Raw genomic sequence first — 16,165 nt, forward strand, 5'->3', positions numbered from 1 at the left:
GTATGGTGGACATGCCTGCAGTCCCAGCCCTTGGCAGATGAAGGCATTATGATGAAAAATTCAAGGCAAGCCTTAGCTACACAGGAAGTTTGAAGCTAGTCTGGGCTACCTGAGACCCTGTCTCAAAACTGAACAAACAGAACTAAAGAGATGGCTGAGTGGCCTAAGCACTTGCTGCTCTTGCAGAGGCACCCAGTTCAGTTCCCAACACCCGAATAACAGCTTATGACCTTCTGTAACTCCATTTCCAGCGGATCTGACCTCCTTGGGCACCAAGCACACATTTGGTACACATACATGCATGCAGGCAAAATATATACAGAAAATAAAGTAAGTAAATATTCAAAAAGTTTACTAATAAATAAAATTAAAAACAGAGAGTGGGGAGCTGTTGTTTACTGCATAGTTTGGGTTTCCCTGGACCTGCTCCATTGATGGGAAAGAGAGGTGAAACAATGCTGCAAACAGCCAAGCACACATGACCTTAGACATGGTTAAATCTTCCCATAGCAGAGAACGGGGCTTTGGTTGCATGTTGTTGCTTTTAAGCGGGCTTGTCCATACAGATCACAGCCCTCCAGTTGTGGTTTGATCTGCTGAGAAGTTCAATAGCAGTACCCTGTCCTAGCACGCACAGGCCACTTGCTCAGTGGCTAGGGGGAGTGAACTGAGTCGGTGTGAATCCAGCGGCCAGCCTCCAGCTCTGCACGGAGACTAAGCATAGCAGCGAGCATGGTGGGATCCAAAGACTACAGAGACACCCTAAGAGGGACAGTCGGTGCAGCCATGAAGGAAATAAGGGTGCAGGTGGGCTGCTTTCCAATTTTTCACTAGGAGTTAGAAGGCAGGGTCTTTCAGAAAGTTCATCCATTGCTGTGAACGTTGCCCAGCAGGAAGGTAAATTGTCTTTTAAAATGTAAATATTCTGTAAGCTGGTTCTAGCAAGCCGAAAGAAGCCTGACTCCAGGCTAGATTTGTTCAACAGGTTGTCCTGTGGGCCCCGACATTACACCATGGCAACACATTCTCAGCAGTTGCTGCCATGGCTGAGGTCACATACAGCTGAAATCTCATATTTACATGCCACCAGCTGCCAAGCCAGGCGACCACACACACTGGCCTCCAAACTGGATGCAGTCATACGACAATCTTGTCATGTGTCAGGAACATTTGTCCCTGAATTGACTGTGTCCTGCCTTCAGATTCTACCAAATCTACCCCTCACAGCACTGATGAGCCCGTCTTCATCCAAGCCATCCACAGAGCTGATGTCAGCCTGGGGTACACCAGGAGTCTGTCCTGCTGGGAGCTGTTCAGCTGCCGTGTCACCCTTCCTTTACAGTTTGTATACCTCAGAGTCAGCCACCTTCCTCCTTAAAGCCACCGTTCACTGTGCACAGGGCTGGCAATAACTGTGCCATGGTATTTTGTGGTTTATTTAGCATCATTTCATAGATATTTTTGCTTAATTAAAATGTATGGCTAGGTGTGTGTGTGCATAGCTCACATGCCATGTATGCACTGTGCCACAGTGTTCACAGGAGGTCAGAAGATGACTTTTGGGAGTTGGTTTTCTCCTTCTGCCTTGGATACAGGAATCAAACTCAGGTTATCAGATTCAAGTGTCAAGCATTTCTTTTTCGTTTGTTTCCTTTGTTTGTTTTTTGTTTTGTTTATCTTGCTGATCTCATTGTTCACATACCTAAAAACCCCTATTATCACCACTGTAAAATTAGTTGTACTAAGTATTTTTTATAAGTATAATCTTCCTCCTCCCCCTCCTCCTCTGCCTCTTCCTCCTCCTCTTTGTTTTGTTTGCCCACTAATAATTTCTTAGTTTGAATTTCTAAATTACACTAGTTTTATTTCCTATCTGACCAGAAAATAGTTTGCAAAGCCATTGGCCAAGTCAACTGTAAGCAGGAGGAGCAGAAGCATATTTAAAAGGAACATTTGTTGTGGAACAAATACTCAGAATTGAAATACCTTTCCCAGAGGGCTGTAAGATGCGGGATGGGAACTAAACTGTGAAGTCTCAGGAAGCTCCCAATGTCCTCTCCAAGGTGACTGGAGCAGGCAGAGCTGCAGGTCTTACAGAGCCCCAGGGCAGACTCTAAAGGCTGAAGTGAGCTTTTCCAGCTGCCTGTGAGCCGTCCACAGCCCTCGCCTACACTCCTGTGAGCAGCCCCAATACACCCACTGGCTTGCCCAGTTGGATGTTGATGCGGGCGGGGGGGGGGAAGCAGTTGGTTCTTATCTCCCCAGGGAAAGTCACACAATGTTCTGGTCCTAGGAGTTGTTAGAAAAATGGGACGTCAAGATGTAAGTAAAGAAAGTTCTACAAAGCAAAGCTTGAAAATCAGATGAGGCTTTATACAGGAGTCCTTCTGTGCCGCTGGACAAAGGAATCTTTTAGTGGCCTGTGTTTGCTCAATGTCATCTTCTGACAGTGTGACAAATACCAGAAAAAAAATCAGCCCACGGGACAAAATGCCTATTTTGGCTCACAGTTTCAAAGGTTTCTGCCCATGGCTGGCTTGCACTGCTTTTTACTCTCAGGAGATGGCAAGTCTAAATATCTTAAGGCAGCAGCCTATGGTAGAGAAGGGTGCTCAGCTCGCGGTGGCTGCAGCTCGCGGTGGCTGGGAATCAGAGAGAGGGGAAAGTTGGGGGACAAGCGGAAGTGTAGAAGGACGCACCACCGGTGACCCCCCTCCTCAGCTGGGTCTCACACCTCCCCTTCTCTCCAGCAGTTCAACTAAGAAGTGCAGAAGGACGCACCACCAGTGACCCCCCCTCCTCAGCTGGGTCTCACACCTCCCCTTCTCTCCAGCAGTTCAACTAAGATATCCGAGACCCCCTCAGGCAATCACTTCTCTCCAAACCTCATGGCTTTGGGGAGATATTCAAACCCAAGCCATAAGTAATGCCTGTTAACTGAGTAATGGCTGAGGGTCAGAAACTTGGCCAACACTGGGCAAATCTGATCACTTTTAATGTCCTGTACATTTTAATCAATTCTCTTTTGAAAAGAGATTTTTCAGCAAATTTTGTTTTGGAAATGCTGTTTGTTTGTTTGTTTCTTTAACCTCTTTTTCAGCAATGAAGGCAATCTGTATGTTGGAATATTGTTTACTCACTAAAGAAACATAGTGAGGGTTTTGTGGCCCGTGAGAGGGCTTACCTAGCTAGTAAAAGCATTTCTGTGCACACCTGAATTCAGGAGGACCTGAATTCCATCCTCGGAACCCACATGAGTAGGAAAGAGAAGCTGACTGTCCTCAGCTGTCACCTAGGCTCCAGGCGCGTTGGGTGGCTTGCATCTCTATTATCTATTTTTTTCACTTAGGGATTTATTTCTAGTTGTGTGCATGTGTGAGCGCTGGTATCTAAGAAGGTCAGGTAGCAGCAGGTCCTCCGGGAGCTGAGTTACAGGGGGTTGCGAGCTGCCACAGGTGGCTGCTGAGAACGGAATTCACGGTTCTCTGGCAAGAGCAGCGCCCACTTTGAAACACCGAGTCATTTCTTCAGCCCGTTCGTCTGCTCGTTTAAATAAGCGAACTTTTTATTTTATCTTTCACAGAGCTCACGTTTGTTTCCAGGCTTGGGATGGCCTTCCTATGAGGAACTAAGATGAGCCTGAGTCAGTGAGCCGGTGTGGCTGAGCACGAGGATCAGGTGAGGTGAAGGGCCTCCCTGCCATGCCCTGTGTGCTGGATCCCGGGCTAGGGCGGCTGAGAAGGAAGAGGCCTCCTTTGGTGGCCACCATTCCATACAGCAGGGCCTTAGGAAGGGAGAATGGAGATTTCCCAGAGACTTGACCCCCAACGGCCGGGCGCGGGCGGGGGCGCTGCAGACTGGGGGGAGTGGAGAAGGCCCCTCACCCAGGCTCCCACACTGACGGTCCGCCTGGTCCTGAGGGCCACCCGGAAGCAGTGCGTTGGATCCGGGCTCCGGCCCGGGAAGCGGCGGGGACCCGCGGCCTCCTCCGCGCCCGCAGGTAGCAGCCCAGCATCAGAGGCCCAAGAACCTCGGTCTGCATCCTCGGTCCCGGACGCCGTTTAAACAGCCGCGTACGGACCAGGAAGGGCAGCAGGCGGTCGTCTGGGTTCCACTGCTGGGTACTGCGCAGTGGCTACAAAGCAGCTCGGGAAAACAAGTGCTAAAGCTTCACAACCAACTGGTTTCCGCTCGCCGGGAGACGGGAAGCGGGGAGGCTACAGGGAACCTAATTCCCTCCTGTACAAATATAAAAGAACGGTAAACCTTAGCTCCAAAAGGCTCGTGCTCCAGGTGAGGCTCGAACTCACAACCTCGGCATCGCTCTGCATGTACTGCTGTATAAGTACCGCGCGCTAACCGATTGCGCCACTGGAGCTCCGTTGTGGCGTCCTCGCGAAGGCTCTATCAGGCCTTGGAAGGCGCCGGTGGAGCATGCGCAACAGCCGCCCGCGGGCCTCGCTGGGAGCCCGGCCTCCCTCGGCCTCGGACCGGACTCCGGGCTACGAGTCGGCGTCTGGGAACCGGGAGGAACTCTTCGGGGACCGGCTCGCTCGGCTGAGCCTGCGTGCTAAGCGGCTTCCTCGGCGGGGCTTCGCGGCGGACGCCCAGCTCCCGCATGCGCAGACCGGCCTGGCAGGGGCGGGCCGAGCGACCCCGCGGCTGCCGTCCCCTCCGGGAAGCGAACCCTGATCCCCGACCCGCCCTTCCGATGGCGCCCGGAGCAAGCCGCAGGTTTTTCCTTTCCTTCCAGCTTGGAAGTTTGGAACGTTTAAAACCAGAGGAGCTAGAAAACGCGGAATATTTGTTTCTTCATACAAGAAAATCGGAACACTGGACCAGGCCCAAATTGGGACCTGTGGGCCACGCGCCCTTTGTGAGTCCCCTTTCCTCGTTAGGGAACTTAACGCTGTGCGTTAGGAAAATCCAGCGGGAGGGACTGGCGAGGTGGCTCCGAGGTTAGAGTACTGCCCTAGCCCAGAACGCGGGCTGGCTTTGGCTCACAATCCTCCTTAACTCCAGTTCCAGGGGGTCTGCCGCAAGCACAGACACACATATACACATAATTTTAAAAATAAACATCTTTAAAAAGGAAAAAAAAAAAAAAGAAGAAGGCTGCTTGAGAAGAAGGAGACAAATGGGAGAGGGTGGTTAGAGGGGAATAAGGTCAAAGTACCTGATATTCTTTAATTAACAACGCGAAACCCGTCACTTTATACAATGAGTAAATGCTAATAAAGTGTAAAATCCTTTACTGAAGTGGGGTAAATAGAATCCATGCTGTGCTTTTTGTTACATCCTTTGTATTACTATGAATTGATTTTTTTCTTGTTTCAAAAAAAAATTGAGATTGATTGATTGATTGATTGATTGATTGATTTGCCAGGACACTAGATGCACGGGGTCGGGCGGGGTGGGGTGCAGTAGCCTCAGCCAGCCAAGGGTGGATGATGACAAATGGTCAACAGTAGCATGGTGGAGCAGCCCCGGAAAGCCCTGACATTTAAGCAGAAGAGGTGTTGACGGTCAGATTGGCAGTGTGGACATACCAGATTCTCACATGACAGGGATGGTGAAGGTGTTTTCAGAGAGCTGAAAGGCCAGCCCTACGCGCTGCTTTCCTACCTGTAATACAGGCAAGACTGAAGGACTGATGTGAATTCAAGGCCAGAGGCACCACTGTTCCATGCCAGCCTGAGCTACATGCAGTATGAGACCATGTTTCAAAACCCGAACAAAGTGAGCTGGGCTCTTCCGAGGCAGAGGCCTGTGGGTCTCTGAGGGAGAGGCTTACCTGATCTACAGAGAGAATTCCAGGACAGTCAGGGCTACACAGAGAAACCTTGTCTCAAGAAAAAAAAAAAAAAAAAAAAAAAAAAAAAAACAGGAATGTTGGAATGTTATGTGACTGTAAAAGAGCCAAAGGAGTCTCCAGATGGTTTCGTAAACTTAGGAGACAAACACCCGGAAGGGATGGCCAGCACCCTACTGATCCACCAGGCCTCAAGCAGGTCACTGTGAAATTCGGAGTGGCGTGCAGCATGCCCGCATCCGGAGGGAGTATGAGTGGGGAGGGCCAGGGGAAATGGTGGCATCAACGGGTCCTTTGGAAACAATTCCCCTCTATAGTTGGAAATGGGCGGGAAAGTAAATGCATGAAAGGTAGGGAATATTTTCTTCTCGACGTTGGAAGGGGCACATTTCCTGGTAAATAAGGAAGTGGCGAAGCCGCTTACAGTGTCTTCTCAAATTGACTAACATTTGGGCAATCTGCCCTGTGTGGTGGTTTGAATAAAAATGACCCCCATAGGCTTATGTATTTGAATGCTCAGTCCTTCAGCACCTCAGGGTTAGGACGGGTGGCCTTGTTGGAGGAAGTGTCACTGGGAGTAGGCTTGGAGGGTTTAGAGGTTCATGTCAAACCCAGAGTCTCCTTCTCTGCCTATGGATCACGATGTGACTCTCAGCCACTGCTCCAGCACCATGTCTCCCGCCATGATGACAATGGACTAAGTCTCGGAAACTGTTAGCCAGCCCCCGATTAAATGCTTCATGGCGACAGAAAAGTGACTGAGACACCCTGAGTCTCAGGCAGAGGTCCCTGGTGACCCCTGTGTGAGCAGCAGAGTCGCTGCTCAGAGCCCAGCTTCCTTTTCTTCCCCCAGTACCCCCTGTGTACCTGCTGTTTCATTTAGCTCAGCAGATAGTGGGGATCAGCCACTGTGTATGCATGCATACAGACAGCAGGAACCCTCACTGCCTCCGGGGAAAGCTGGTACCTCATAAAGGGAACACAAATAGCTTCGGTCCCAAAGAAACTAAGGCTCTCGGAGAAAACTAGAGGGGGTGATTTGAGATGGGAGTGGGAGAGAGGGTGCCAGGGCCACAGGAGAAAACTCCTTGAGCCCTTCAGACAGCCTCCAGAGGGCAGGCAACTAGGAGTCACGCCCATAGGTCTCACCTGTCTGTATACGTCATAAGGGCTCAAGTCTCTGGCACCAGTTTCCTTGTCTCTAAATCCAGGAATCTTGACTGGAGAGTATTTTCCCCACATAACTCTTCCCAACACACTGAAGTTAGCTTTCTAAGACATGGTCTCACCATGTAATAAATGCAGACTGGCCATAAACTCGGGATCCTCCTGCCTCTGCCTTCACAGGCCCATGCCCCCAACCCCACTTCCATGAATTCACTTGAATTATTATATAAGTTCTGTAGTAAAACAGTGATTTTAAAAAAACAAAATAAAACTTTCTCTAGGTGCATAAGTAGTTAAAACCTGTAAGGCCTATAATGTAAAAAGAGTCTCAATCTATCCTGTACACCAAGTAGGAAAATGTTTACTTATGTAAGGCAAAGGGAAAGCATGCTGTGTTAACAGATAAGTTTTAAAATAACATGTCATCTTGGCAAAGGGATGAATGCACTGTGTATTAAAATGTGTGAAATGTAATGACTCCTTGTGGCATCAGAAATAGAGAAAAACTGTTTCCTAAATGAGTGCTTAGAATTTATGCCTTCTGCACTTACAAAAAAAATGTTGCTTTATTTTATTTATTTATTTATTTTTACTTCCACGTTTTTGTATTTAAATGATGAGATGAAATAGAAGGGTTCCAATTGCTGTGCACTGTGCCGTCCTGAAAATTACAAGAGAGGCTATGACTGTCTTTAGCCCTGACAATGAAGGGCCAAACTGCGCGTAATGGCCGCTGTATTCTCTCCTCGTAGCTTTGGTTTCTGCTGTACAAGAGGCATTGTGATGAGCCACACAAACGTTTTGATTAGCTGGGTGCAGCTTGCGTCTGGTGAATGAAGATCATCTTGAATCAAATTTATAGAATTACCGCTTTATGGTCCTCATTTGCTTTATTTCATCAGAGTTTTTATATTTCTTATTTTTAGCCAGCGTTGTATTATGGTGATGTGTTAAGCATAAATGCTGCTTTAGAGAAGCCAAATCCTGCATGAGCAGCCCCAGAGCAGCCGTCATGGTCAGACAGCTGGTGTCGGGCTGCCTTGGGTACTGGACACACACACCCAAGAGCTTCCAAAATGATTCTGTCTTATTTGGAAGGCCTTCAAAAATTATTTTAGGGGTTTTGTTTTTGTTGGTTAGGTAGTTGCTTTCTTGAGACAAGATCTCATGTTGCCCAGGCTGTTCTTAAAGTCACTATGTAGCAGAGGCCAGTCTTGAACTTCTGATCCTCCTGCCTCTGCCTCCCAAGTGCTGAGATTACAGGCGTGCACCACAGCACCTGGCCTTTAAGCATTCTTTAAATATTACTCCTCTGTGGAACTCAGAGGTTAAGAGCATTTACTCTCCTCCAGAGGACCCAAGTTCAGTTCCTAGTAATCCCTGTAACCCCAGCTGCAGCGGAGCAGGTGCCCTTTTCTGACATCCATATACACTCACACACGTGTGGCATGTACACACAGAGACACACATGACCACATTAAAAAAATAAAATTTAAAAAAGAATGAAACACCTAAAATGAACGAATACTACTTTTCTTAAAAGAAAATGGAAAACTACCATAGCCACCATCAACAAGCAAACCACCTGGAATTCTCGTCCAACGTGCTCTCCTGCCCACAGCGCCACATGAGCAAATGACCCTTTATCTTCTTTAGAGGAAGCCAATGGAGAGTCTGAGGCCCAAGTTCAGGGAAGTTTCTCATAGGTGTGAGCAGATTCCAGAGTGGAGCAGATGTAAACTGAGGGAGCATAGGGCCCTTCTCTCAGTATTGAACCCAAAATAAAGAATTGGTGAAAGCTAGTCAGATGATAAAAAATTTAAGAGGCTGTTAAATAAAAATTTAACAGTAACATTCACTGTTGAGGGGACTGTGGGAAAACAGACACTTCTAGATTTTTTTAATTATTAAAGGATCTTATTTCATAAGTGTGGGTATTTTGACTGCATGTATGTGTGTGTAAAACGTGTGTGTTAGCCTGCAGAGGCCAGAGAAGGCATCAGAGTCTCTGGAGCTGGAGTGACAGATGGTTGTGAGCCACATGTGGGTGATGGGAATCAAACCCAGGTCTTCTGGAAGAACACCCAGTGCTCTTCACCACTGAGCCATCTCTTCAGCTCCTCTGCCCAAGTTTCATATACACATAGTCATCGACCCAAAAGATTCAGACCTGGTGCTGTCCAGTAGATACACCCATACTTGTGAACAAACAGAACTGTTCAACCTAAGCTATGCCGTGCTGTAAAATGCAGCACTGTCTTACAGCAGTAAACACCACCTTTTAACATGGCACCACGACAGCGCACCGCCATGCCGCTTAGAGTTTTTATCTTTACATATTAAAGTAGTTCTTTTAGGCAGACCTACAGTTTTCAATAATGCGTCTTTTGATGTGCACTGCTTTGGGTTTTTGTTTTGTTTTGTTTTGTTTTTCGGTTTGGTTTGGTTCTACATACGAACCAACAGAAGCTACAAGGAGAAAAAGAGGTCAGGGTGCTGTGAGCACAGCATACTTCTGGGTACACTTGGCAGCTCATTCTTACCTCACAAAGATTTCCTTTTTTTTTTTTTTTTTTTTTTCTTGATAGTTACAAACTTCCTGGCTCCTATGTGGGTGGAGGGTGTGGATAGAAACTGATGCATCAGCTTTTTTTTTTTTTTTTTTTTTTTTTGCATATGATATATTTCCTAGATGCATGATTCAGGAAAACTCTTCAGTGTTTTGAGTTGTGGGCACAGCAAACGAGCACTCCTTTGGGCCTCCTCTGCTGTGCAATCCTGGAACTGAACCCAGATGACATTGATCCTCCATCATCCGTGCCACTGTCCGGCCCTGTCAGTAAAGGTGCTAGAGGCCACTGTGGGGTCTTTTCTCCCCCACTGGCACTTTTCTCCTGGCTCCTTCAGCTCAGCTGTCAGTGGGTGGCTTCCCACTTGGGACTGGACAACACATTTGCCCGTGTGCCGGCAGCGTTAGCCTGCAGCCCTTAGCCGACTTTCATGAGTGGGCCACCTCCATACCTTTACCTGTGAGCTCTGGAGCCCAGAGGGTGCTGAGGAGTGTCCGCTGCTACCAGGAAAACTGGACTTCAGTTGCTCTGCATCCTCACCAAAACCTGGGGTGTTAGACCTTCATATCAGCTGCTTCTCCGCTGTGTGATGGCTTCTTGTTGTAAACTTAAAGATGCCAAGCAGGTTTTGTTGGATGTCCTTGCTGTCCATTTGCATTTTTTTTTCAGTGCTGGTAATGAGGATAGAACTCAGAGCCTTGTACATGCTCGGAAGCTGCCCTGCCTCTGAGCTGTACTCCAGCCCCTACTCATGCTTCATAGCAAACGATTGTTCAGATGTTGTGTTTAAGTTTCTTCTGTTCATTTAGATCCTTTGTTTTGTTGATTCTTTTCATTAGATTATGAGAAATTCTTTTATTATTACTTATTAATATATATGTGGTGCGTGTGCATAGGTATGTGTAGTCTATATGCAAGCATATACATGCCATGACACACATGCAGAGGTCAGAAGACAGCTTGCAAAAGTCCATGCTCTCCTTGCACTGTGGATCCTGGGAATTAAACTCAGGTTGTCAGGTGTGTGTGTGTGTTTGTGTGTGTGTGTGTGTGTGCATGTGTGTGTGAAACTGAATGATTTTGGGCAACTCACAGATATTCTCAGTTTTCTTCACTGTAGACAACAAATATAAATTCATCCATGACAGCTAGGCTACAAAGAAATGCCAGCGTTGGCACTGCTCACAGTGCCGTGGACTCCCAAACCTCCACACACACCCACGTTCATCTGAGTCATGTGGAATCATGTAAGCTAACCCCAATTAAATGTGTTCCTTCATAAAAGTTGCCCTGGTCATGATGTCTCTTCCCAGCAATGAAACCCTGACTAAGATAGAGACCCATTCTGGAAGTTGCTCATGTCAAGTATTTTGTGACATCAATGAGAAAAGTGACTAACACACCTCCCATTCATGGGGCTGTGAAGAGCTGACTACACAGTGTTTCCTTTGGACCCCGCCCTGTCCTCAGCAGTTCAGGCACTTGTTGGGGCCTGCAGAATGGGCTATATCATCTTGGGAGCATCCTTCCATTCTTCCTGCTGGCCTGAGGTAGCTCTCTCCATGTTTTTGGGAGATCAAATTGTCACCAAGTGAGAACCAGGTGTGTGTGCTCGCCATGAGAGGCACATATGCTCTTACTTGAAGCCAGTACTGGGATAAAACAGTAGTAACTGTAGGTGCTGCCTGGATCTGGTGTTTCCAGGCTCTCAGGCTTTCATTCAAGGGACTGAAATAAAGGTCTTTTACTTTCCCCCACAAGGATCTGCATCTAACAAAGACCCTGACTTCATTATAACCTCATTTGCACTGTGGCCTTTGCGCCTCTCTCTTTCTGGGTTTTTCTAGAAGAACAGTAGGAAAATACTCTGAAAGGGAGATCCTTTCCCCTATGGTTTGAGAAGGAAAGGGGTCGTCTTATCCCAGGACCATGCCACCCACCTCATAAACATTCATACAAAACTTAATAAAAATTTGCTTAAACGATGTCTCTTGCCTGAATTCTTTTCTTTAGGAAGACCAGAACCATGACCCTGCACCCATATAACAGCAGGATTGTCCAAGGCAAAGAATTCAAGTGGCTTCCAGAATGTGGAAAGGACACAAAACAGAATCTTTCCTGGAGTCTCTTCAGAATCAATGCAGCTCTGACAACATCTGGATTTTCACCTGCGGGCCCCATTCTGACTTCCAGAACTAAAGATCATAGATTGGTGTATGTGGTAGGGCACTGGGGTTTTGTTGTTGTTTGGTTTGGTTTGGTTTCAGGGCTAGGGACTGAATCTAATGCATTGTGAATAATAGGTGGGTGTTCTATCATTGAGCTACACCTTTTACCCTTCTAAATAAAAAAATTAATTATATTTATCTAATTTTTTTCTATTTATTTGTGTTCCACAGAGTGTGTTTGGAGGTTAGAAGACAATTTTCAGGAATCAGTTCTCTCCCTCCATCAATGTGGATCCCAGGGCTTGAACTCAGGTTGCCAGGCTCAGTGACAGGTACCTACCTTTACCTACTGAGCCACACTGCCCACTGTGGTGGCTACTCTTGGCTGTCAATTTGACTACATCTGGAATGAACTACAATCCAGAAATGGAGGGCACACCTGTGAGAGAGTTTTTGCTTGATTTGAAGTGGGTGAATTCACTTCTAGTCTGGACCTTTGAGGTAGGAAGACATACACCTTTAATTGGCTCTTCAGGCAGGAAGACGAACGCCTTCAATCCAGCTCTTGAGGTGGGAAGACACACCTTTAATCTGGGCCATCCTTTCTGCTGGGAGTTCATATAAGGATGTAGAAGAGTGGTTCTCAACCTTCCTAATGCTGCTGATTCTTTAATACAGGTCCTTATGTTGTGTTGATCCTCAACCATAAAATCATTGTTACTTCATAACTAATTTTGCTTCTGCTATGAATTGCAATGTAAATATCTGATATTCGGGATATCTGATATTTTATCTCTGTGAAAGGGTAATTTGACCCCCAAAGGGGTTGAGACCCACAGGTTAAGAAAAGCTTTTGCTCCTTGTTTGTTCGCCCTTCCCTTGCTAGCACATCCATTTCTTCACTGGCACTAGAGCCTACTTCTTCAGGATTCCAGAATATACTGAAGACCAGCTAAGACATCCAGCCTCCTCTTCTTCGGGCTGCGCTTTGGTTCCGGTAACATGGCTAAACACACCAAGAAGGTCGGGATCGTAGGGAAATACGGGACCCGCTATGGCACCTCCCTCCGGAAGATGGCGAAGAAGATTGAAATCAGCCAGCACGCCAAGTACACTTGCTTCTTCTGTGGCAAGACCAAGATGAAGAGACGAGCCGTTGGCATCTGGCACTGTGGATCCTGCATGAAAACAGTGGCAGGTGGGGCTTGGACCTACAACACTACTTCTGTCGTCACAGTGAAGTCCGCCATCAGAAGACTCGAGGAACTGAAGGACCAGTAGATGCACTGCTGTTTAGACTTGCCTAGTCTGCAATAAATGGGTTAATTTACGTTAAAAAAAAAAAGACATCCAGCCTCACGGATGAGCAACTACTGGATTCTTGGACTTTTTTTTCACAGCCAGGCATTATTGGATTAGCTGGACAGAGCCTGTAAGCCATTTCAATAAATCCTGTGTGTGTGTGTGTGTGTGTATGTGTGTGTGTGTGTGTGTGTGTGTGTGTGTAGAGAGATTCGTTCTGTAAGTTCTATCACTACTCTAGAGAACCCTCACTCAGACACCCTCTGCTTAACACTGTTTTATTCTTGACATAGTTTCCCTGAGTTGTTCAGGCCAGCCTTGGACTTCCTCTATAGCACAAACAGCTTTGAATTCTCTATCCTTCTTCGGCCTCCAGGAGCTCCTGCTATAGGCCATTGCCACCAGGCCTGGCTTACTAGCATTATTTTAAACCACTGCTTTTGTGTCACCCCATTAATAGAAAACCATTGTGGTATAGTCATTGGAAAACCCAAAACAAGTTGTCAGCGTAAGCACTGCCAGTGATATCTGCAGAAAGCCATTGATTTGGAGTATAGCCCAACCTTTGGCCCAATACACCAAGCCAATACAGGCAGGATCTAGGGATCATTGGCTTCACGAAGCCCTAAAATGGACCGAGCAGCTAACTATTAATTTTGTGTGTAAGTTTCCCTGCCCTGCAGAAACCTTCAGATTTCAATGCTGGTTGCCCTTCTCAGAACCTGCTTTGTTCTTGCAACTGCTTCATTTCTGTATTGTTCTATTTTCCCTGTTCAAATAAACTCCATTTGCTATGATAGGCCTAAGAAATTCTTCCTTTCCTCAACACAATTACATCAATAATTAAATATGAAAGGTATGGCTTGTTGGACCAGATTTGTTTAAACTCCAGCCACGTGCCATTCATGAGAGGAATTGTTGCTAGATAATTCTACCAGAGCACACACGAACACTGGTGTACTGCCAGCCAGTGGATGAGTGGGGAACTTGCCCAGATCATGCAGCCCCGAGCCCCTCCATTCTTCGCCTTTTATACACAAACACCACATCCTGGTGGGCACACTTCAGTTACCAAGAACAGTGAGTAAAAAGTGACAATACAGAAGCCAAAAGGCAAGCTTAGTACATTTAGGGACTTCCCCAATCCTTGAACTACAGAGTAGGTCTTTGGTGGATTAATTCTTTGTTCCTGTCTTGGCAGTTTGCTGGGGCCTACGTGCTGGGTCTAAGGTCAGAATGGTGCCTGTCACATGGCGTCTGTTGTGTTAAGGGCTTGGGCCTGTTACAGTATATTTAAAACAAAACGACACTTGAATAGCTATGAAAACCCGTAGTCTCCGTTAACTGAAGTGTAACAAGCCACCCTCAATTTAGTGACCTGCAGTAGTGGCCATTTCAGTTGCTCCTGATGCATCGGGTCAGTGATTTGAGCTGCATTCTGCTAGGCGGGTCAGCCATCTCCACTGGGGCATCTCAGCAGAGTTAATACCGCTGGCATTAGGCTACCTCCTCACATTCATCCCCTAGTCCTCAAGGATGCTAGTCCAGATTTCTGCACAGGGGGGCAGCAGTGTGCCAGATGATAGGCTCAGCAGTTACAAATCTCTGGAACCAGCTTTGGAAACCCAATGTGTTGATTGTAGGAGCCAGAGGGACCAAGGACACCAGGAAACAACTAAGCAGGGCCCATAGGGGCTCACAGAGACTGAAGCAGCAGTCACAAGCCTGCATGGGTCTGCACTAGATCCCCTGCATATACATTATGGTTGTTAGCTTGGGTTTTTTTGTTTGTTTGTTTTTTGTTTTTTTTTAAGATTTATTTATTTTATGTCCTAGCTTGGGGTTTTTGTGTGACTCCTAACAGTGAAAGTTGCAGGTGTCTCTGACTGTTTTGCCTGTGCTTAGGACACTTTTCCTTCTACTGGATTGCCTTGTCCAGCTTTGATATAAGGGTTTGTGCCTAGTCTTATGGCATCTTGTTATGCTGTGCCTGGTTGATATCCCTGGCTGCTCCATTCTGAAGGGAAACAGAGGAACAGTGGCTGGGGGGGGGGGGGGCTGCAAGCAGGGGAGGGAGGGGAAACTGCAGTTGGGATGTATTGTAGGAGAGAAGAATAAATAAGAAAAAAGTAAAAAAAAAAAAAAAAAAAAAAAAAAAAAGCAATGTACCTAAAAAGAAAGAAAAAGGAATTGCAATTTATAACTGGTTACCTTTTTTTTTTTATTTTTTTCGTGGTGGGGACGGTTAAACAGGGTTTCTCTGTGTAGCCTTGGCTGTCCTGGACTCACTCTGTAGACCAGGCTGGCCTCGAACTCACAGAGATCCGCCTGCCTCTGCCTCCCGGAGTGCTGGGATTACAGGCATGTGCCACCACACCCTGGTTACCTTTTTTGCATCTGTCCTGAAGTTGGACAGGTCTGAGCGTCCTGAGTCCGGCTCCTGTGGGGTTGATGCTCTTTGCATGCAGATAGAATCAGCACTGATGTCCAGCAGGCATTGTTGTAGTCTGAGTGCGTGTGTGCTACTTGGGAGAAATACCCGCACAGTTCAGACTACAGAACTGAGCTGTGCTGTGAGAATACAATCCCAGACTCTGGGTTTGGCTTGTGTTCCCCACACACACACTAGCACAGTTCATGGGGTATTCCTTTTATTCACAGAAAGCTATTTATTCTTAAATACTTGCTGAGTCTATTAAAGGGGATATACATAAAGAAAGGGAGACAGGCAGACCATCGGGGTCTGAGCTGCTGACACAGTAGCTCAATCTATCAACAGACATGTTCAGCCAACCCTGGAGGCATCTAGAGGTCTGCGTGTGCCACGCAATCCAGGGGGTAGAGCAAGACCCACCCAGCAAGCAGGAAGACCTTGATGGGCTAGGAGTCCTGGGAAGATGCTATTTACTTCTGATTCCGTGGCACAAATAAGCTCCTGCAGACAGAGGGAAAAGGTGGCACCTGGGGCAGCCCGGTGTTTGATCTTGATTATTAGCTTGATGGGATTTACAATCACCATGGAAACAAGCTTCCAGCATGTCTGTGAGGGAGTCTCTAGTTAATTGAGCTGGGAAGGCCCACACTCATGTGGGTGGCAGGAGTCTGTGAGCTGAGGTTTCAGGCTGAGTAAAAGGAGAACAGGAGCC

General features: G+C 47.0%; 1 protein-coding gene, 1 long non-coding RNA gene and 1 other non-coding gene across 3 annotated transcripts; 1 reads left to right on the forward strand and 2 right to left on the reverse strand.

The window, feature by feature from the left end:
* Positions 1-331: 331 nt before the first annotated feature.
* Positions 332-3,972, reverse strand: LOC132646289 (uncharacterized). Its single transcript, XR_009584428.1, has 2 exons — positions 3,885-3,972; positions 332-3,784 (listed from the first exon to the last, which is right to left on the reverse strand). It is a non-coding gene; the product is annotated as an uncharacterized LOC132646289 (long non-coding RNA).
* A 313-nt stretch (positions 3,973-4,285) lies between these two features.
* On the reverse strand, positions 4,286-4,378 carry Trnai-uau (transfer RNA isoleucine (anticodon UAU)). The gene is given in 2 exon segments: positions 4,286-4,321; positions 4,341-4,378. It is a non-coding gene; the product is annotated as a tRNA-Ile (tRNA).
* Positions 4,379-12,321: 7,943 nt separating this feature from the next.
* On the forward strand, positions 12,322-13,818 carry LOC110558180 (large ribosomal subunit protein eL43-like). Its single transcript, XM_060363645.1, has one exon. The coding sequence runs from the start codon at positions 12,720-12,722 to the stop codon at positions 12,996-12,998; it is 279 nt and encodes a 92-aa protein (XP_060219628.1). The 5' UTR covers positions 12,322-12,719; the 3' UTR covers positions 12,999-13,818.
* Positions 13,819-16,165: the final 2,347 nt, after the last annotated feature.

Source organism: Meriones unguiculatus, chromosome 1, assembly GCF_030254825.1.
Source record: "Meriones unguiculatus strain TT.TT164.6M chromosome 1, Bangor_MerUng_6.1, whole genome shotgun sequence".
NCBI classification, from domain to species: domain Eukaryota; kingdom Metazoa; phylum Chordata; class Mammalia; order Rodentia; family Muridae; genus Meriones; species Meriones unguiculatus.

Excerpts from the sequence above, each read along its gene's own strand:
- LOC110558180 (XM_060363645.1), top strand. The coding sequence starts at position 12,720 with ATGGCTAAACACACCAAGAAGGTCGGGATCGTAGGGAAATACGGGACC.